The sequence below is a fragment of the Trichoplusia ni genome, chromosome 23 (genome assembly GCF_003590095.1).
Source record: "Trichoplusia ni isolate ovarian cell line Hi5 chromosome 23, tn1, whole genome shotgun sequence".
NCBI classification, from domain to species: Eukaryota; Metazoa; Arthropoda; class Insecta; order Lepidoptera; family Noctuidae; genus Trichoplusia; species Trichoplusia ni.
In genome coordinates, this window is record NC_039500.1 from 3,941,033 (window position 1) to 3,965,001 (window position 23,969).

At 37.3% G+C, this 23,969-nt stretch overlaps 1 protein-coding gene across 1 annotated transcript in view; it reads left to right on the forward strand.

The window, feature by feature from the left end:
- LOC113504860 (homeobox protein Nkx-2.1-like) overlaps window positions 1-18,758 on the forward strand; it is a 33,980-nt gene extending 15,222 nt beyond the window's left edge. The window contains exons 3-6 of the mRNA XM_026887340.1: window positions 2,918-3,066; window positions 5,332-5,427; window positions 14,710-14,796; window positions 17,294-18,758. Of these exons, the coding sequence (XP_026743141.1) occupies window positions 2,918-3,066; window positions 5,332-5,427; window positions 14,710-14,796; window positions 17,294-17,533 (572 nt within the window). The 3' untranslated portion in view covers window positions 17,534-18,758. The remainder of the gene's footprint in view (window positions 1-2,917; window positions 3,067-5,331; window positions 5,428-14,709; window positions 14,797-17,293) is intronic.
- Window positions 18,759-23,969: the final 5,211 nt, after the last annotated feature.

Below are 23,969 nucleotides of genomic sequence, written 5' to 3' on the forward strand. Positions count from 1 at the left end.
AATTGGCAGGCGGTGACTCGCCGGCTCAAAAATGGGCCCCCCATCATACCGCCACGATAGGCAGCGAGAGGCAACATCAGTGAGATAGGCTAAGGGTATAGAGAGGTGCGACACCGATTTCACCATCGCGGGTCACGGACCCGGAGCGGGTTTCCTCGTTATTACGCCATTAGACACTTCCACCCCCGAGCATATAGCTCTAGCGACCCCTCTCTAGCCAGCCAGTTAAGGCAAGAAAGAGCTGGGAGTCCCCGTAAAGAGTGACCCCCTGGGGCATTCAGGTTCCGTTGTGTCGCTACTCACAAACAGCTCGCCACAAGCTGCCCTTATTATTATTATTATTATTGTCAAAATATGCAGCATAAGGTGGAATAATGCCTAAAAATAGTATAAAACTTTCGTTATCCGTTACCTCCTTTTTATAAAACCACACCAAAAAACGGATAGCAGATCAATTAAAATGAAATCAGTACTGTATTGAGCTGTCATCGGGAACTATTCAAGATGTTTGTAAACATCCCTTTACGTGTCATTAAACGATTCAATTGGGTTCTAAAAACGCGGCCATTGAAGCCCGCCATGGAAATAGCGCTACGTTTCAATTAAACAGAGATCCGCGGATAACAAAATGTCCGGCTGTACAATACACAAAGGAGGCTGGAAACTGGCTCTACATTCTTAGGGTACGGTGGAATGATCTTAACTTGATAATTATATTTTAATGTATTTTGTGGTTTACTATGCGGTTGTTTACGTGTAAATTGGTATACACATAGCGAAGTCGAGGGAAAGTTATTTAACACATACCTACTGACACAGTAACTGCTTATCACCGTGCTTGGTAATTAAGCCAAAAATGCTCTGAAAGGATCAGTATAAAAAAGAAAGTATTTTCAATACATTGACAATAAGAGATAGGCCTAATTGTTTCTTAAAAAATTCTGCATTACAATCAATCGAACACTAATAGAGTTCTTGACAGAAATTGTAATCTTTCTGAAACGATTCGAGGTAAATTGTAAAACATTTAAAAAACAAACAGAACCCGCAGTACGGAGTCTCGCATGAGCTCCATCGATGGCAGAGATATCACACAATACTCACGCACAATGAAGTAAGACAGAATGGGGAGTAATATTTTATTGATGCCCCTCCTGCTCGAGTGTTGTGTAAATACGTCGGGTTGTGTGTAATGTGCGCGATATTGGGCCGAAATGCTGATGCCCCGACCTCGCCAACAACTGCGAGATCTACTCTATTTTTTGGACGAATAAGGTATCGAAACTTGCATCCTATTGTTGCAATTTTCGTACTTACATATTATTCAATCGTGAAAACGAGGAAAATATTGTAAAAAGCTGTCTAATACTTAGGTATACTGTGTAATACTTTACTTTCAAAATCTGAGTGAGATTAGGAGTAGGTACTAAAACATAGTCGTCTTGCTAAAGAAGAAAGCTGAATCAAATGTAATATGAAAACTCATAAAACATAGTCATAATCTCTCAAAGTGACTAAAATACGTCGCAAAGCTACTAGCGCGGAAAACCATCGCGTCTAGTGTCATTAGGAAAATGGCGGGCGCCAGCTTAAATGTTGCCAACGTTAAGAGAATAATTTCTACCGCTAGAAAGTATTAATTTTTATTTTCCCGCTACTCCCCTTTTATAATTCACAAGGATGGATAAAAATGTGATTAAAGCATTGCATTTATTTTATCGTCGCTCGTATGTTGCAAAATTGTTAGCGACAAGAATATGGTGGAAATGTCAAGTATTTCGGTTTTGTAAAATGTTATTAGTCTTTTTCATCTTGTTATTTTACTGTTTTATTAAAGATACATTATTTTTATATAAGGTTATGTACCCGATAAGCGATAAAAACGGTCTTAAATTTGTTGTCACCAAACTGAGTTGATTGGTTGGCCTTTATGAAAATAAAACGATGCCCGATATCTAACAAAATCATTAGGTGGTTTAACTATTAATGTTAACGATTTTCATAGTAACAGGGTTCCTTAAAACATAAAAATAAATTAATAAGTAACTCAGGCACATAAGTTAAAAGTTTGATGTATTCACAAGTCCCAATAAAATGAAAACAAGACGAAGGTTTTAATCAGCTAAAACGAAAAGCAAGTTCAACTCACCAAAGTAAATTGAACCATTAAGTTAATCAATTAATTAAGTTTAATGAATTTCAAAGTTTGCCTGAGACAAACGCTTTTAGGTCTTGAACGGAGTTTAATAAAATCGTAGTTAAAATGAAATAACTACTTAAAAGTTTTATTAAAGCAAAGTACTTAATTAGTTCTTGGTAATTGGCAGCTAATCTTATGAAAATCGAAGTTTACTAATTTTTAGGTAATTTTCGGGAAAATTGGTGGTTTTTTTGTCGGTCTGAGCTAAGAAATAATTTTGAGGGTTTGACTTTCCATGTTTTCCGTTGAGTAGAATTTTAGGAAAGTTGAATTAAAAGACTTTGATTTAACATTTTGGTTTTCTTTTGATAGTTGTTGACAGGGATTATAAAATTAGGGATTTGTACTTGATTCGGTAATTTAATACTAAGATTTGTGAACTAAGGCAGGCAAATGTACATTTGTTGCCTACGAATTCACCGTGAACGAATTTCTTGGTAGGTAACTCTTTGTCATCATTAAAATTCGATACCCACCCAGGACCAAGGTTAATGTGAAAAGCACGATCATTTATTTTGTGCCTAATTTATTTATAATACGCATGTACTTCGAAACATATAAGTATGTTTATCACTTATTTAGTAATCACAATAAGAGCTTTGCTTAGTTTTAAAGTAATGGCATAGCGGGATAGAAAAAGACAGTATTGTGCGCTCCATCAATGATAGTAGTATGTAATAGTATATCCAAGTGTGCGTATCTGAGCGGCTGCTTCAGTTTCCAGGCTGATGACGTCGACGTCTGGCGGCATGGGGCACGTCAACAACATGGGCGGGCTGGCGGCGTGCGCGGGCCCCGACTCCAAGCCCATGCAGTTCCCGCTGGCGCAGCGCAGGAAGCGGAGGGTGCTGTTCACACAGGCACAGGTAAGATGACAGTTAAATGGTAGAGAATCTAGACAAGTTTCATTTTTTTTTCTTTTTTATGAACTTTGTCGCTTAAGCATTACAATCGATTTAAGGTACAGTAATTTACAGTCTTGCATTTGAAGCATACAATACCAATTTAGCCATATTAGCCTTTGATCAATTATAATTATTAATCATGCAAAATTGTGAAAATCATTCCTTAAATCGATAAAGCCATTCACTTTTTAATTATGTTACTTTAAAACGTTTTACTGATTTAATCAACATTAGCATTCAGAAAAATATCGCCCATCTTCAGGTCTACATAGCCTGCTGGAAGTAGGCCTACTTCCTTTCGTTTCTTATGGATTCTTAATGGCTGGTGGGAGGCCCAAAGATGCACAACACGCTAGTGGGTTCCTAGCTTATTTCAATGTAATGATTTTCGTTTGTTTCACTAGTCTGTGTTCATTAAATATGAGAACCTTTTTCACAACTTCATCTAATCCTATTTGACTATACTCAACTTAGTTTCAAGTATGAATTAAGTGCTGATTTTCTTTCTATTTTTCAATAGGTTCGAACTTCCTTCACGCATAAGAGGTCTTCTAGTTTCGCACTGTAGGTACCTACATCTTTCTCCATAGCTGAGTACCTCAGTTCGTCTCGCATCCAGTATTATTCGGCCGCTCCCTCGCTGGGGGAGCTTTATTTGCCGATCATTTTACAAATAAATACGGACTGGGGGACGTTACCTGACAATTTACGAACTAAGGATATTTTCTGTATGATTTAGATTCGAAAATCGTTATTAGATGCAGGATTATTTTTTTCGATTCATTCGTTTTTCCAAAAACAATTATGGATGATGTATTCGATCGTAATTCTCTTTTTTTGTTATTAGGTAAACTTGTAATATGGCTTTTGAGATCTACATTTGAAGCAAAGAGTATCAGAGGTCTTTACTCTTTATGTGGTTCTATTATTTGTCTGTTGGTATTTTTAATTATACTAAACTGTTTTAAGTACTGAAATACCTATAGGTACATTGCGCCGTATCAAAATAATCTTAATCGTTACTACGATTTAGCAAAGCTGACCTTGATTATGTCCCGAAACGAATAATTCCTGTATTCGTCGTAATATGCCGAAACAAATCCTTATTATTAACTAGTCTGAGCTCCTTTTGATTCTCTATGCAATGCACACAGGTGCGACTGGAGTTAAATTCGCGTCGCTTCGTGAACAGAGCGCTTTATGAGGGGTCTTGCACGAACCGTGACCGGTTTAGACCGGGGCGGTGCCATGGTGACCGGACGAGTCCCGGGAGCCGGGTCAACAGTCGAGAAAATTTACGAATTGGGAAATATGTTTTGATCTGCATTTCCGAACATCTAAATAAAATCTCGTATTTTAGCTTCATTGTATATGCGGATAGTTTAAGAGTAGATCAAAGTAAATTCGCAACATTGAAGCTTTTTAAACCCGTACGACTTTAATAGTACGTCGTGAAATTCAAAATATGAATAATTTTGGTAACTAGTACACAGATATTAAAATGATATTTAGAAACCCATTGTCAGTTTAGCTTTTAGTTTAGTTCAGAAGAATAATTCTTCTTTAGCTGATCATTACGTTGCTCATACAACACTCCTGAGCAAAACTCTCGCTTTTATTACACCGTATAATAAATTTTTCTACAACTTTAATATTATATTACACAGCTCATGACAACTCTGTAGCAAAGTCGCAACTTTAATCTCATAAAATATTCCACATCAAAGCTGCCGGGGAACGGGCAACACCGCATTCAAAGGCTAACTAAAGCCAAAATTGCGTTAGCGCGAGGGCGGCGCCCATCCCGCCCACATCCGGCCCCGCCCTCCACCAGCCATCAGCCATGTAATTAATTCTATTTCCACGGAATTTTCTGGTTGCAGTTTGATTCTAGTGTTTCTGTGTGAGAGCGAGTATGTGTGAGTGAGACAAATTAACGGCATTATGTGGGTAACAATGTGTGTGTTCTGCGAGCTGTGTTTTGTTTAGCGTGATGCGAACATACAGATATAGGTTCTGTGTTTTGGAATACTATTCATAGGGCAATATTTTACTATGGTATGTCTAACTAAAATCAACTTTATCGCTGAGGAGTTGCCAAAAAACTCCAAAAAATTCAATTATTATAATATCACCTTACTTGCTATCAACATAGCTTGTACCCTAGATATCATGCCACCATGTACTTATCTGGACGATTAGTGTAATAGTGTAAATTTCTCGCAGGTGTACGAGTTGGAGAGGCGGTTCAAACAGCAGAAGTATTTGTCGGCGCCGGAGAGAGAACACCTCGCGTCTCTCATACACTTAACCCCTACACAGGTCAGTCATACTTTCTATACTTACTTATTGATTGTTCCTGTGTTCTTACATGAAGGTATGCGAAAACTTTAGCTAAAACGTCGATGCGTATCAATGTATGTGCGACTATTTTTTTTTTTTTTTTAATAATGTACATATTATTATCTATCTGTGAGGTTACAGAAAGTAGAGTCTTTGTTTTGTACGATTTTTAATACACACAAATGAATTTTATTCAAGATCTTCTCGATTTACGGTATAAATTTCTTTATTGATAATCTAGATTTTTATAATTAAATTTTGTTCAAATATTTGTGTAAAACTCGATCTAGTCTTTTACTTATGAATCGGCACTTAGTGCGCGTTTGGTAATGTTTTGTCTATTTGTAAGGTTTCAAGAGATAAATGCATCTCATTTCATTATTTCATATTTCTTAAAAGATAAACAAATGTAACCTACAGTTACTGTAAAAATAAAAATCCTCCCCATCTACGCACCCCTAATTCAAAGACGTACTCTCCCAGTAACACACAGGGATAAATTTGTACCGGCACTTGAAAATCAAAGCAGTTGAAGCGGTGTGCGGTCGCCGGTGACGTCACGCGGTAACGAGCTGTCTTAGCTTGCCAGTTGTAAAAACACAGTTGTTTAGTAAATTATATCTACATTTCAAGATGTTTTTCTTACTTTCATTATTAACGAGCTTGGGATTCTGTTTGAAACAGTGTTTTCGTTTTTTAAAGTGTTGCTATGACACGATTTTGAGTAAAACAAATTACACATTAGTATTTACATAAATTGACAAGTTTCTAAATAATACACAGAAGGTTAAACTTTCCGTAAAATTTACTTAAAAGATTCAACACCATTACGAAGTCACCTAGGTTAAAGTTTTCAACTGAATTCAATACAAATTTCACGTCATGTAAACTGTTGGCAGCTTAAAATGACAGACTTGAGAATAAAATAAAAGTACTATTATTTCACAGCGAACATTAAAACAACAAACCGCCGTGTATTGGCAATTAAACAGACGTTCGTACAAAAGCCGTAGCAAATAGGGAAATATCAGCGAAACACTCGTGCAGTCAAAGCTATCTGAAGTGGCAGCGAGGCGCGGCCATCGCCCGACATCCCAGTGCAGCAGCTCTAACGAACTGTCATGTGTTGCCAGACTATTTAAATTAGTTTGTTTGGTAGAGTTTATATACAGGTATTTCGAGTACGGGAATGAAATTGTAATATTGTAAAATATAAAGTTGTGTTATTGGGTTAGTGATTTTAAAGCAACATGGCTATTAGGGTTCCGTTCCCAAAAGGTGAAAATTGAACCCTATTATTAAGGCTCAGGTCAGTCCGTCCGCCTGTAAGCAGGCTGAAATCTATAGTACCGTGAAAGCTAGTAATTTGTCCATAACAGCAATAAATTATAATAGTCAAATTAATAATCGAAGTTGACCAATAGTTAATGCGGTTATAAATTCTTGGGTGACCATTTTTTTATAAATTTAATTTTCTTTGGCCCCCAAAACCCTTAGTGTTACACGACAGGACGACCCTTACTGAACTGGAGTTTTAAATATTGCTTTTCTGTATGATTGTTGTCAAAATAGCAACAGAAACTCAAGAAAGTCACTTCAAATTGAAAAATATATAGCAAATAAAATTCACCGTTTCACAACTATAAATAAATCTGAAAAAATATCCCACGACTAATAAATAACTTACAAATCTCTGAATAAGTTTTACAACCCTTCAACTGCTACTTATAAAAACAAAAGACCGTTGAGATCGTTGGAGTCACGCCTCAAATTACAACAATCCGTGACAAGCAGAGTGAAGTGGAAGGCACGCGTGCGAGCGCTGGGCGTCACCACCGTGACCAGCGTTAGCTGCGTGATCAGTGGTACCAGCGTCACGCCGTGCCAGAGACACGCGCTCGTAAATCACGCGGTAATCGCGCTCCAGACGCCTCCGGCGATGACCGGAGTCAATTACAGAGAACGCCCACAATGTAGGAACAGTGCGGAATGCCCGCCGGCTGCTGGCGAGGGAGTAACTTCCGTTTAGGGAGCTCATCAAATGGAGCTGATTGAATTACTTTGTATTTAGGGCTAATTGTGGTTCGGTTTATGTTATACACCCCTAGTTATGCTGTCAATGTTGAAGAACAATTGTTTTCTTCTAATCGTTTAGTTAAAGTTGCTATTTTTTGTATTGAATTTGTCGGGGCTTCCGCGTTTATATTCCGTTACAAAGAGTAGTGGAGATTTTTTAAAGAGCCTCTTTGAGAACCCGCCGCAGGACAAAGACCTCTCCTTTTTTCCAAACTTCTCCATATTCGTGAACTCAAACTCTAAGTTCAGTCTTCTTGAAATTATGCATACTCATGAGAGGAGAGCTATCTGACATAATTCCCATTCACGCACAATCCCAAAGACGCGGCGATCAATATCCTAATTAACCTGCAGGGGAACAATGCATTCTGCACGGCCCAATTATAATAACAACGCATTATCTCCGGCTTAGCGCGCCGCCATTGTGCCCCGCTGACGTTTGTTTTGGCGCCAAACGGCTGGTGTTGACACCGTCAAAATGGAGATTATTCATGGACGCAAACCATTGTGGGGGTCGCGCGGAGTTTATGAAATTTATATCGACACGGCCAGAGATTATTGACGCATTGTTGTAAAGGATTCGAATTTTGTGAACGAATGTGGGAAATAGGGCGCGTGCCGTTGACAGTTATATTAATAATGGCGATGATGTTTTTTAATGTAAATAGTTGGGAATGTTTCGCGGATTTAGTATTTCATGCATCATGACCGAAATATTTGGAGGGGTAGACACATAGAGATTAAACATTTAGCTTATTTGTGAAGCGGGATAAAATTGAAATACTTATCAATGTGGAAGGTCATTAAGTATGTCAAATCTTTTGTGTATTTTTTGACGACGACAAGTTTGATAGTGTCTCTTACTTTGCATTGTCCATACCACAAGGGCCTAGCCAACACCTACCTATATCCTTGGGCACCACCTTTTAAATCAGAATATATATTTATATTTGTATAAAATCCTCTTACGGGTCCGGTAGCGGCCGCTGTCAGACGCACGCACGGCGCGTGCGAGCCGCGCTAAGCGCTGTATTATCTGTATTCAGTTACGACAAACTCGGATAATCTTTATGAACTTATATCGTTTAATACTGAGTGTTTTTTGTAACATTTCTCTCGACCGAAAAAAATGGAGAGAAAAAACAATTAAGTAGGTACTAATAATTATCGGAATAAAATATGAGCTTCATCAAGTTTTGTAGAATGGTGATTGGCAGATGTTTGTGATATGTAAATAAATTTTATAACATATCAAATGTTTCGTACGGGAACATAAAATCGGAATTAAAATTATCCTATGAGTTTAATCCAGGTTGTAAACTACCTGTGTACTAAATTTCGTCCAAATCCGATCAGTGCTTGTTGTCTAAAGGAGCAACAAACATTCATACATACTTACACACATTCAGGTTTATAGTATTAATAGGGAGTAGGATTAAATCACTACTTAGAAAATAAATTGTCATTGTTAGATCAAACGGATATCATGTAAATCCGAGACAAATAGCCATTTTTTTCCTGCAGCATCAATACGAACATTGATCACGTCGCCTACTTCCATATCGCTATGCTCAATACTAACAAACCCCACGCAAACTTCATCTCAAACATCCATCAGTCAATAGAAAGCATAACTCTAAAAGCGTGCATATTCATACCATTTAAATAGCTGCAATAAAGCTGGAGTCGGCCACAATATCCCGCCTGTTTGACGTTCGGGATGGGTAAATAGAGGGCGCTTCGTTCGGCGTAAGTAAATTCTGATGTTACGGCTCCAGCCACCGGGGCCCGCTCAAATACACTGCGATTTAATAAAGCTAATGGCGATTTTAATGACTGCTTTATTTGCAGGTATATTTCTGATGGTTTTTTGTTACTGTAGTGAAGTAAGTACTGTACTGTAGCTTTTCTCGTTGCCTGTTCGTAATGCACGGGGATGGTTTCGACTTTTATAAATTAAATCCATATCTACAGTAGAATGGAAAAAAGTAACACTATCTGGCTTTGACTCTTTCACAGGGGACTTTCTGAATTTATATCGATAAACAAATTGGAATGATGTACCACTTGAATTCTAAAAGACTTACCGTGTATATTTCGAACGCGAAAACCGCCACATAGCAAAAGCTAACCAATATAACATAACCTATACAATAATGTAATCTACAACACCAAAATAATAGCTTAGTTCTGTGACAGAACCGAGACACTTAAAGTAATCAGGCCCCAACTCCGTCTAGTAAGAGTACCTAAAATAATCCAATTAATTTCCAATAAACCATCAGTCAAAGCCGAAGAAAATTAAATTTTGATGACAAAAACAATTAAAGTGAACACTGATTAAAACCGTGAGATCAGCTGGAAAACAAAAAAACGCCGGCAACAAAGGTTCCTCCATTGTACATGGTCACGTACTGCACGTACTGCAGGGCCCGCTCTCCGGCGGTGCCGAGCGCGGCGGATGCGAGCATGCGGGCGCTCCACGCGGTAATAAGAGGAATGAGATAATGGTGCTTTATGAAACAATAGCCGTCACTGCCGTCAGCCATCACTGCTCCGTTGTCGATGACACTAAGTAGCCCCGGAACAAATTATTATGTGTCAGTTGGATGGCTTGATGTGCTCTGATTGGCTGATTGTTGATGACAAGTTCTATTCTTCTATAACTAGATTTGTATACTTCTGTCACAAGATAGTTTTTTAAACTAATGAATTTTCATGATCTATGAAACATAGAATAAAAAAGAATTACTCCTGAGCGCAATAATGATATCCAAGGAGCTGCCAATGTTCCAAAGCGTGAAGTTATTTAAATAGGCCTAAATTGTTAGAGCCCTATCGTGCTCTGAAATATCAAGCTTAGGTAAAGAAGCGCCTAATAATTCTCGTATTGCCTTACGAATACTCATACTCATACTCAATTTCATTCTTTATTGAAAACATCAGTAGAATCTCTACGTAAAACACATTGTTATGATATCACTTGGTTTACACATCTTGCAAAAAAACCTCGACCATACTTCCTTTACCAACTGTTCCACCAGTTTCTTTACTAAAATCATATTGAAGTGTATTTACATCATAATTATTTAAGCTATCATTGAAGGCTGTCGGCGAATCCCTCAGAGCTTATAATCTCACCATTAATCCCACTCAAGTTCTTTTTTATATTCTGTAATTGTCGTGGGATTTCAATGCGTTTCCTGTCAAGCGGCTCATCTGCTTTGCTTCAGTTATTAAATATGTTTTGGTCAAATTATGCTATTTAATTGTGGTTTCCTCCAAAAAAAAACAGTATACATATGTACATACTGACTGTTTTTTTTTTGCGTGCATCAGTGTATGCAAGGTTGAGAATAAAATAGTTTTATAAGTTCAGCTGACTCTGGGCATTGTTATGTTGTTTTTTTATTTAAAAATCAAAGACAATCGAGATATCAATGAGATAACCCAGTTCAAAATATGTTTTACAATAAGTTTGTTTTAAATAAATCTTTAACATTCACTAAGAAGCTCTCCAGAATGATAATTATCTACGCTATCATCACATCAAAAGCCCGCGGCCTCAGTGCGGCCAACATGCCAAAACCAATTAAAAAAAAACTTTTGATTCGTTTCTCGTTTAATAACCGCGAAAATTATTGCCTAGCTTTTCGCTTGGGCTGCGGCACAATGCAATATATTTGAGATTAAATTTTTATGAATGGTAACCTTTTTGCTGGGCATTGTGGGGGATTAATAGTATCTTAAGCGGATGATACACCTGACGCAGCCCTTTGTGGTACAGGTAAGGGGCATTATTTGAATTGTAATGTCCCATTGTTAATATTGCGGTGTTTGCGTAGGATCTTAAGGGATTCTATGGATTTTATTCGCAAATTATAGATACTGATTTGGGCAGGAGTTTTTTGTTACATTTTAATATTATTCTGGGCATGGTCTGTTTCTTCGTGTGGTTTCACGGTGATATTGAAAACAGAAGTTTTTTATAAGTATAACTTAATTAACATTTACCAAAATATTTATTTACAAGAGGTTGCATTCATAAATCATATTTCTAGATGTTAGGCAAAATATAAAATGAAATTAAAATCATAATTGTTTTCTTTGTTATTGCTATTAACACATCTGTATCCTAATTGTAAGAAAAGTCTCTACATACCCTTGGTATGATTGGCCAACAGCTACATAACTCTATCAAATCAAATAATCTAAATGGCAACCAATAACCCTTGATAAAGATCACGTTGTTTATTTTTGAACTGCGTAATTCTTTGAACAACCGTGGGTACATCAACATTTCATCAATTCTCAATTGCAAAGTATATTTGCATAATCGTACAGAGCGACACAAGTAACATTCTAAACTAACTTTAATAAACATACAAATATTAATTTGACGGATTGATGTGTAAATATTTGCCGTAGGTGTTCACGGTCCGCGCGCAGGGGTCGAACCCGCGCCCGCGGAGCATTCAGCTCTACTTAACGATTGCACATAGCTACCTAATTTGAGCAATCATGCGTCGCTCTTATATATTTTTAAGTATTTAGTTACTTTGAGAGAGATTATAACATTTTTTTTATTTATTAAAGGTAACTACGTCATTCTTTTTAATCTTATGTAATACTGGATACTGCGTAAGTTCAAAGTTTTCTGGTATGTTGGCACTTGGCTACAGTTATTTTAGCAGAAGAATTATAATGAGCTAACCATTCTCATACTCAATATGGTATCTGGAAATTTTGGTATCCATAGTAAGTACTTAATATGTGACATTGCTAAAATTGACGAATGCAACTTAAAAAATAATTTCAAAAGGCGATTGATTTGACCAAATTATTATTTTTTCAACTATTGTCTGATTCATCAATTCACACAATAGAAGAATGAATCAAAAGTGTTACCTAACACCTGAAAAAACACGTACAAAATAATTCTAAATTTGTTGCCAACATTCACTCACGTACGTTTAACCGCCATCTTAATTTTGCATCTGTCAAATATCAAATACAGTTAAATTTGAAATTACGTCTTTAAAATAAGGTTAAAAATAGTTTGGCAAAGTAGTTCCCTGATTGTAACTAAAAGTTTTTGCTTGATATTATCATAAGTTACTAAATAAATGAAGTTCATTGATGTGCTGTCACGGCGCGGAGCGATGTTTACTCAGCGCCGTCGGATGCAGGTCTTGATACAATAATGGCGACAATCGGCCATTGTGAGTGCTGCGGGGAATGACAAATCAGTGACAAGCCGTACGTTTCTAAATGAATCGATGAAGACCGTTTATTTAATATTTCTAACGGCATTTTAGATATCAGTCTTTTTTGTTGCTGATGATCCTATTGTATGTACTTTTGTAGATTCTTTATTAAATATAATTTTCGGATTAAAAGTGGTCCAATTCTGCATTTAACTGTTCCGACATGTATATTGTTCATTTCTCAAATGAAGACAAGTATCACTTAGAGATTATGATATTCCGAATGTGCTTCTACTCATGAGGGCAAACAAATCTACTTCCAAACTGATCCAATGTTTGCTCGCGCTACTGCCTGTAAAATCCTAAGAATTGATTTACCAACACTCTTAATGCACACTCGAGCACGCAGCTCGGGCCCAAATACAAGCCATTGTTAGTAAACGTTTCAAATATTAAAAACGTCAAACTCATCGCTGGAAAAAATCACTGCAGCAAATGAAGACTTAAACAAACACGAACGCATCTTTATTTATAATAATTGTCGCTCGATATTCCGAGTCATGGTTCAGAGAAACGGAACACCTACGCGGGCTCCATATAACACAGCCCATATTCATCATGTCTACGATTTAAATCCAACCTTATTACGTAACTATTAGGTTACGACTCGTGTAACCTCACCTTTCTGACGGAAGAAAGGCATTGGCGCCAAAATTGACTTGTATTGTAGAGATGACAGCTGACTGGGTGGCCGCTATTTCGTTTTAATGAACGTAATTTTTTAGGATACGTGAAAAAAGGATGTCAATATTCTCGATGTAAAAACATCTCATTAAGTGAATCATTTGTGGGTATATATTATGAAGGATTGGGATGAATTGTAGAGTAGCTTTATTGCATCTGTAAGGCTACAAAATGTGTGAAGCAGAAAAGATTTATTTCCCTACAGTGATGTAGGTAGTCTCAAATGAAACCAAAGACAAATAATTTCAGAAGCCAGCTGATTGTAAACATGGCATAATAGAAAACATTATGCATGGCAGCTAAGTGGGTGTAAACTCAAGCTCGAAAGCCCTCGGACACACCCGAAATGTCTCAACACTCGTAGTAACAACAGCCGTTTAGATGTAAAACAAATATGTGAATGGCGCACTCGGGCGGAGAGTGCGTGCAAGCCAACGCCGAGCATTATGCACAAGGAGATTGAAAGAAAGTACTCCACACGAGAGCGTCCAAGCCTCGGCGGAGTGCAATAAGCGACGCCCGCTGACGGGGCCCGTTCATTAACTCTCACCTCCTCCATAAATAACCTAGCGAGCATCGTTCCTGAACGACACAAAGCGCGCGTCAATGCTGCCAACGTTCCCACAACGAAGCATCACAGAGTAAACAGAAAAAACGACCATCGAGGCGGTGTAGTGCCGTCTAGTGGCCAGTGCTTCGTAGTAGCCACGTAGCATATTTGTTTTGATAACGGATCGATCAACAATTGGCGGGCACAAAGTATAAGTTTGGTATCGTAACGAGCGAAGGATCTCGGTACGGGGGAGCACACATCCATTTCAAAGAATAAACAAGAGGAAACGCTCTCGATGTATAAATAATAAATAAAGTGTATATTTCGCTGCGTCGGGAGCGAGCGTAGACAAAGGCCGGCCGCTCGGTGGGGCAAACAGCGCATGTTTATTCTTTCGTCATTAAGCTGGAGTGTTGACCGGCTCGACCTAGCGCTAATTTCAGGGAGGCACTGACTGCCTGTTGACTCTGCATGCGTTTGGAATGGGATTAACGCGTAAATTTGTCCTCCCATCTCATGGATTGATTTAAAGTTCCCCCCCTCTCTCTGATTCCGTTTAAACCAACCGCTCACTATTAAGACTGCATTCATTGCACATTTGCACAATAAACTTCTCTATAAAATAATAGTACTTGTAAATTATTATATGACAACAATAATGACGGAGGATAATTGTTTCAGGTCAAAATATGGTTTCAGAACCATCGCTATAAATGTAAGAGACAAGCTAAGGAGAAGGCGATGGCCGAGCAGAACCAACACAATCAGGTGAGCTATGTTTACTATCAGTGATTTTAGACCGCTCAAATGTGTGGAACTGATAAGTCTTTATCAAGATTATTGTTGATGTCGACATGTGTCTTGACTGCTGGAGCACCGCTCAAGACGCGAGTGTCTTGAAAAAAGAAAGACGCGTGACAACATAACCACTGATGGTGATTCTGTTGTAAACTAACGTTCAATCGACCTTGTATTGGTCTAACTCTAACGCCTGTCAAATTCTGGGTTTTTCGCAATATTTTAGTAGATATATTTGCACCTACAGTATAATTTGTAAAAAAAAGAACTTAAAAATATGCGTTTAACGTGACATTATTAATTCAAAAATTTACACAATGCTAATGAATAATGAATATTAACGTGTAAGCGATAAAAATCATCCGCTGACGCAGTACCGAGGGTCGCGGTGTTTGCCAAGGCGATAGACTTTGCCCTCTTGATAGCAATCTCCCGCAGCGCTCAATAGCTAACAAAATACGGGACCCGCACTTTCCAAATCTGGCAACCCTGGAACCCTGGTACCCTCGCAACAATTGAAATTCTTTTTCACAGGAAAGTAGGGCTACCTCACCGCTGACGTGAGGAAGATTATAATCTTGATTGTATCTACCAAGAATGAAATGTTTGGTTCAATGTTTAGGGATTGCCGCAAATTACTTTACAATAATAAGTTTTTTTTTTTGTTAAAGCTGCAAAGTTTTCAGGAACCGCATAGCGCACATTATTCGATTGATGAAAATGCGAGTCCAATGTCGATACATGAATAAAGCAAAATAAGATGACTGCTTTGATATTACATATTATAATAAATTTTCTATATTTTTATTTTTAGTTTTATCTTAAAAAGCACTTCATTTGTAGATGCAGATTTAAGATAGCATTAGCGGTATCGACTATAATAGCGATCGCATAAAGATTAATTATTAGTGCTCAACAAAAAAAAGAAAACCATAAATATTTCTCCAAAATGTTACTAAATGTGCTAACAAGTGAAGTAACCCTGGCGTGAGTTAAACATTGGCTCAATTTGCGCAGCGACGGCGCGGCGGGGGCGTAGCGGAGTCTGATTGCTAGCGGGGCGCCGCCCGCCCAAATTACGATCCTGCTTTTGTACCAATTATATCCTTAGCTAATAGGGATCGTATAGAATTTTACTAGTATGTAACAGCACCAGTGAAATGTGGAATAAAATCGTTTTAAATTATGACGATAGCGACCCTTTTTTGAATCTTTGCTGTGATAAGAAACGATGACAGTAACAGGCTTATTTAAAAAATGTCATGCATATTTTAATTTTACATAATTTGTTATATAGTACTTACCGAGTTACCGGCGTGTAGCAAACCTCCAGTGGTTCACAGGCCCTTGAGCCCAGTCGTGATCGATGGCCCTTCATCATTTCGCCACTTGTTTAACATGCGACATGTGGGCTCCGTCACATATTTAATACTCGTCTCGGTAGCTGTCACAATGCATGGCTGAGACCTCTTTGGTGGGTTTCGCACTTCACAGTCGACATGACTACTGGGCCCCAATTCTGCTATTTACAATCTGTTATTGTAATGGCCGATGAATGAATGAAAATTGGCTTACGTGACACTTTTCGTATTTTCTAAAGCATTTTTCCAACACAACAATTCAGTATGGGACGGTACACTCAAGGTCAATACAATGAATTTTCAATTATTGTGATGGCATAATGCTTAAGAGAATACCTACTTATAATTTCAGATTTAATCCAATTGCCATTCATTCATCGGCCATTGTAAATAGCAGAATCGGGGCCCTGTTATCTTATTTTCTATTGAAACGCATCTTTAACGAAACTTAGTTTTATGATTATACTTCATCACTTACTTTATCTAGAACTATATAGACTAGTCTTTTTACTTTGTGATTTAATTGTTTTAAACAATTTACAGGAATATAATATCCAGGTAATTAACAGGTATTCGCTGTATAGCGAAGAAACACTTCCTTTTAAACAGTTAGTTTTAATTCTGTTTTATAGTACCTGTTAAAGTTATACCACGAATCGCAGGTGACTTCATCGTAATCAGTCCAGCGAGAGCGAGCTTTTCAAAGTATCCGTTTAGAAAAACTTTTATAAACTCACCATTCCCTGACGTATTGAAGATGCTCAGTTAATTATTACACATCAGAAAAAAAACGGATTGACTACAAATGTCATTTATCCTCATTACAATGAAGGAAACACCACAGATATCTTTTGACGAAACTATACGCCGGATTTACCCAAAAATATTTGCGTACTAACGTTAACCTTATTTATTTGTCTCTACGTTCCGGTTAATAATGAATGATCTGTCATTGTAACCTTGACAGTTGACTTGCAAGATGTCGTTATTGAAAGGAATTGTGAACGGTGGTAAACAGTTACCAAAAATAAATTTTCGGCATCTCAGCCTTACCAACTTTTATAGTTTATTGAAGAAGGGGTTGTATATTTGTGTCTGTCCACCAGTCGTCATCATCACCGCGGCGGGTGGCAGTCCCGGTGCTGGTGAAGGACGGCAAGCCCTGCGGCTCGGGCGAGTCGTCGTCGCCGGCGCACAGCCACTGCGCCACGCCCACGTCGGGCTACTCGGCGGCGCAGGGCTCGCAGGCGGCGTGCAGCAACCCGCTGGTGTCGTCGTACCGGCAGCCCGCCGCCTACCAGCAGCAGTGCTCCGGCTACCTGCCGCTGCAGGGCCGCGCCTGGTAGAAGTTCCCGCAGCTTTACCACGAGACAATGTTCAAGGAAGAGATGTATTTCGATTAATTCGACTGAACGCTGTGGTTTGTTTTACATTGGTGTTTTTGTTAATTACGATTTTGTGTCGTGATCAAGTTTATGGATCAAACTATAAGTATAGGCTTTTGTCTAAAATGTAAACGAGTCCCGTTCTCGTTAAAATGTTAATTTATTGTTTGGTTCGTTTATACTCCTTTGCAGAAATAATCTCTATATAACGATATTTTGTAAGTGAAAATTTGTCGTTTACATATTTTTATTTTGAATTTGATATATTTCAAATATAACTTAAGTACCTAACTAACTGTGTATAATTTCGTAATGAAGTCGTTCGGCTAGTTTGTCTTGCCATAAGCTTATGAAACCACAAGCCTCCTCTAAGAACATTGTCTCCGGTGAAGTCGCTGGCTGCAGCTACTAACATGGACTTGATTAGAAAAATAGTGAATTCTCAGTGTTGATGTAAAATGTGGACATAGTCGGTGATCGCCGCAAACGGGAGGAGGGTAACGTGTAAATACTTAGCTATAGTCCTAGATAAGCACACGTGAGGATTTGAATTGATTCCTTGTGATATTTTTTTTACTGACTATCGAACCTGAATTTAAAAATATTTCTACATTTTCCATAGATGTGTAGAAACTTATGTGTGTTTGCCTTTTTTGTAGGTATGAGATTCTAACTGTAGACACAAATATTTTTCTGTTCAGGATTCCAATGAGTGCCAAACTTCCAGCTCTTGATAGACAGATGTCTGTTTTATGCGATGAAGCACAAAGTTTTACTTGTAGTAGATATTATGTAATGAATTGGATGGAGCGTTTCACCACACAAACAGTTCATTTGGATCAACAGGAGCCATTTCTTTCTCGGTTACTATTAAAATAATAGATAAAAGACTTGATTTGATGAATAAAAACCTGCAATAATTAGTTCCCAGTAGTTTATATAGATGGTGAAAGTCTCTATGCCTGCGTAGGAACATTACTGTAAATAACTGATAAAGTAGCAAATTGTTGTGTGAATAGAACATAATTTTAACGAGTCAGTGTTTGCGTGTGTAGATAATAATGTATATAGTATAGTATGGACCGGTGCAGCACCGAGCCCGGCCCGGATCAACACTCTTGTGCAATCTATATTGGCTTGGACTTGGCTGATTGAATCAAAATCTTTTAATATACATTTAATCAAAATTAACATTTTTTTTTTTTTTTTTTATGTAGCCTGTTTTAGATCCCACTGCTGGGCAAAGGCCTCCCCCTTACTCTTCCACACTTCTCTGTTTTGTGCAAGTTCCGGCCACAAAATTAACATACATGATATTATTTAATTAAACTGGTCCTGAAGACTTTATTTTAGAATCTGTTATAGGTCTGCTTTCATAGGCCTAAATATAACCAGAAAATACTTTTCTGTCATTCTAATCAGCCAGGTTACAAACATTTTAAATTGACTTTTTGAAATAGTTTTATCATCATTTTTATTGCAAGAATAAACAACGAATTTATAGTAATAAACAAGGATCATTCCATACATGTTTAATCTACTTACTTTGTTTTTCTTTTTATATAAATTAAATACTTTTTTGACTTGATTCTATCCAAATGCAATTATTTACTTATGAACTTATGATGTACTTAAGACAAGTTTTTTTACAATGTGAACTCTGCAAATTGCTGCAATGTAAATAGTAATTAATATCAATTAGTAACGATTTTTTTATTAAAACATGTCGGCGATCCCCGCGTCACCTGACGACGAAATAATAGCAATAAGAATTTAATTAAAATTAGATTAATTCGTCTGTTGTAACAACATGGAGTAACGATTTTTCAACTTAATTTATATGTTCAGAAAAATTAGGTCGATGTATAATTTGTAGGATTAGGGGAGTTAATAATTATTACAATAATTATAAATAATAGTATTAACGAGAAGGAATTTGTAACTATAACGATGAAGGGAGGTGTAATGAATTTCGATTTATAAAATTAATAAAATTAATGAGTTTTATTTTGACTTTCATTGAAGGAGTTTGTAGAGCCTCTTTGATCCTGAAGTGGACCTCAAAATGATGGGGTCAAGTCTTCGGGAACAGACATTTATATCTAGGTAGAGCACTCACAGCTCGAGTGCTCGCCTCAAAGAGATATGCTTACGGCGCCTTTTACGAATTTGCATACAAAAGGATAGTCATTTCTATCTCTTCATGTTCTCACGTTAGCTTAATCCTTTCATGTTTAAACGAGGCACAAGACCAACGTTTTGGGAAACATTTATGTTAACAGGTATCTAACTTACACATAATTAAATCAATGCTTATGAAATGAGTTTAAGAAAACTTACGAGACATAGGTACTCCAACTCTTTTCGTCCGATGAGATTTTTCGATTCGATCAGAATTAGTTACTTGGATTCAGTTCCCTTGCAGAAATATTATATTAAATCACACAATTTAAACACGACTCCACAGTAGTACAGAATATATACAGATAAACACCAGCTTCACGAACTTTAACTCCTTATTTAAGGCTATTTAAGAACATCAATTTACATAGATATACCTTAATCGTCGATTATCGTTTAACAATTTCAAAACATCCCATCTTAAATCAATCAAGCCCTTCAAACAATAAAGTAACAACCGCTTCTCACCCCTGTGCGGGGTCTATTCCTATTGTCTTCAATATTCCCAGATTACGCTATAATCTTTCATAACTCGTATTACAGTTTATTCCGCATGGCAACACCGACTTTGAACGTCAGTCACGGCCCGCCAAAACGAAATAATAACATGGCCACCCTCCCATCAAAAACACACACCAGTCTCAAGCTGTCCCTGAAACTTACACTTTCGGTTCCTGCAATAGAGTCTATTTTAGATTGGAAGGGAGTTCGAGTTCTCTCTTTTTGGTGTTTAGAAGTAATTTTGCTGGAACAAAGCTGGCGCAGGGTACACGTGCGACTCGTTACGGGTTCCGTTAATAAAACGCTGGATTAACTCAAACGTACAGGTGAGGGGGTTGAAATTGAAAACTATTGGCCTCTCGAAGCAGATTATTTGAGTATATTGCAGGATTTGTGTCGCGGGTGACGGACGGTGAACATTCTTGTTATCATGCTTTCCGAGGGTTTATAATTAGGAGTTTTTGTTTTGTTTTGAACAATAACAGTGAAACACGCCGTGTTTGGTCTCTAATACACCGTGATTTTTTAGTCGTCTTATAAAAGCAGCCCAGTTCATGTATCCAATGACTAGAACACGTTCATGATAAAAAAATAGGTATTTATGAGATTTGAAAAAAATTTAATGCAATTTTTATTCAATATTATGATGCAATTTGTAGTTTTTTAGAAACACAGCTCTGTTGCGAGTACGGTCCGAGCCTTGTAACAATGATGAGGGGCGCGGGCGGCGGCAATTTTATTATTTTTAAGAGTATATTTCAGATTTCTCTTGTTTAATTTTCTTCGTACTTATTATCTTAGTTGATGATAAAAATAATAATCGCGCCTAGGGGTATTTTACGTCGGATACATGAACTGGGCTGCTTTTGTAAGACGACTAAAAAATCACGGTGTATATATCTTTGTAAGTAGAGGTAGGTACTTAAATGATGAAGGAGCAGCGGCCTCTTCAATTTGCAATTTTGTTAAAAACATACTTTCTTCATCTTAGCCTTTTTCACAAATATGTTGGGGTCGGCTTTCAGTTTCACCAGGAGCAATTTCCTATCTGCCCTCCTCAACCCAGTTACCTGGGCAACACGATACTCTTCGGTAAGACTAGTTGTCAGACTTTCTTGCTTCTGACCACCCGTAACCGTCTGTCAAAGATGTGTAAATAATAGCCGGGACCCACAATGTAACGAGCCTTCTGAAACACAGAGGAACTGGTTTTAACATAGATGGTCATCTATCAACAGACCGACCGCATCAAGCTCAGCTTTACCTTCACAGACTATTTTGATCGATCCCTCGACTTGTGCTAATATGCAGCCGTATGTCGTATCATATTTCTGGAAAGTAATAGAATACAGTTCTTAAAACACATACAACACAATACTGCTTCTATTTAAGAAATACATAATTTTTATAAGAAAAACATAATTAATACATTAAAATTACACCTCATTCATAGGTTAACCGATGGTAGGTACCTATTATTTAACACTCTGACTAGACTCTAAAGTTTCTAATCTACATTTAGTAATTCTAAATCTTTATTTCTCTCTTATTATTAAATTACATAACTAAATTACATGCCAAACCGTTTACACAGTTTGACTGCCACCTCTTATTCTGACTCTCTCTTATTATGACTTCTTCCTCTTATAACCAAAAATTAGTCGTCATAACAAACCTTTTTTAGTTTATATCAATAACTTTCGAACAGGAACAGCGATGGCAGCATTGATAGCCGCCAGCATCGATCGTCAGATAGGGCACGTGTGTCCGCAGGTATTGTTCCTGACTAGAGTTGCGGATGTAGAGACAATAATAAAGGGTAGATTTAGATATAAATTGTTGGTTTTTTATTCAGCTCAAGTGGAGAAATGACTTTTTGTACAGGTTCAAATAAAATTTTAAGGTAATTTGTAGGACATATTTTATAAATAAATAAATGCGGATAACATCACATACATTGTTCTGAACCCAAAGTAAGTTGCTAAAGCACTTGTGTTATGGAATTCAGACACAACGAAGGAACCACAAACACCCAGACCCGAGACAATGTAGAAATGTGATTTTTTACATTGTCCCGACCGGGGATCGAACCCGGGACCTCAGAGCAAGCGACACCTTGAAACCGGTGCGTACGCCACTCGACCACGGAGGTCGTCCGTCGTAGACTTTTGAGCTAGACAATAGTATAGGTACATGTTAATAAATATTAATTTCTTTATTTGAATTTCGCCGTAGTCACTGTCTCGGAACAAAATCAAATCATGATTAATAATCATTTGTGGAATCAATTCGAAAAAGATGGCAATACAGAGTGTTTGAATAAACTCATTTGAAAAAAAATACTTATAAATTAAGTAAAATGGTTATAAATTAAGTGGAAGAATAAACAACACGTTAATTTATTTCTAATAGAAGAGAGATCTTATATACATTAGAAGTAAACTGTACAAAACTGCTGTTATGGTACCAAGACATGTACAAGTGACATGTTTTCAGACAGGACGGAAGACTTAAACTCAGACACTTGATGATTCCATTTAGGTTGATGATCATCATAATTTACATCTTTGGATCTACCTAGCCATGTTATTTTGTCGCACTATAACTATTCATCTTGCAAGAGTAATAATCAAGACTCAGTTTGTGTGAACTTTGCAAACTAGAAGGATAGTGCGATTATGATATCTAGTTCTAGAACTCTACCGTCAATTTTCCTGACTTCATTAAATACTTATCCCTTCTCGGAATTGTAGTTAAGTATGAACACGACTACCGGAATCGACGTGATCTAATCATTCATAACAATATTTGTAAATACAAGGAATGTGATACTACTTCCTTACCTTTGAGTAATATATTTAAATAAGTATCTTAAAAATTGCAGAAATTGCACTTATACAATCTACGGGATTTTTTACCACTGTACACGGCGATCTTGATTTCTTGAACCAATAATATTCTGATCAAATTTTGTAAAAAATATCAGAAAGAATTGAAGCAAAATTCAATAAAAACAAGCGAGTTTCCCCCATCTCCCCAGCCTTGCGTATTGTGCGCGGGTACGCGATCTGTAAACAAATTTGTGAATATTATTCGCGTTTACGAAACCCCATGAATGCAAGGGGTGAGACACCATTACGCCTTAAGATTTCCTATTCATAGCTGTAAGGAGGCCGTCTTGGAGGGCGGAGGGTAACTGTAATTGCTGTAATTATTGTGTTGTATTTAAATTTTACAGTTGTGTGGCTGAAAGCTTGTTCTTGTGCTTGACGGTGATCGATACTTCGAAACGTTCGGTTTGGCGGATTACTTGATAGGCGCAATTATAGGTAGGTATGCGGTAATGTTCTCAGAATGTTGAGTAAACGTTTCAATCGATTTTATATGCAGAAACTTTCAGGATAATTTCTCTTACGACACAAAGTATTGTTTTAAATGTCAATTTCTAACTCTAAAATACACTACATCAGTGAAAATATAACAACCGCTACGTAAACAACTTTGTATATCCAACCGACAAAAAAATTATTAGGTGGGGTTATAAAGTAATTAAATTTGCAATTCAATAGAGCGTGGTAACGTGAACTTTTTGTAATAACTCTACAAAACATTGGCGACGTTTCGTTGGTGGCAGGAGCGCTGCGGAGGTCGAGGGCCGGGCCTGACTAATTAGAACAAAAAACGCGGGAAAACACAAGTATGCTTGACAGTGAGT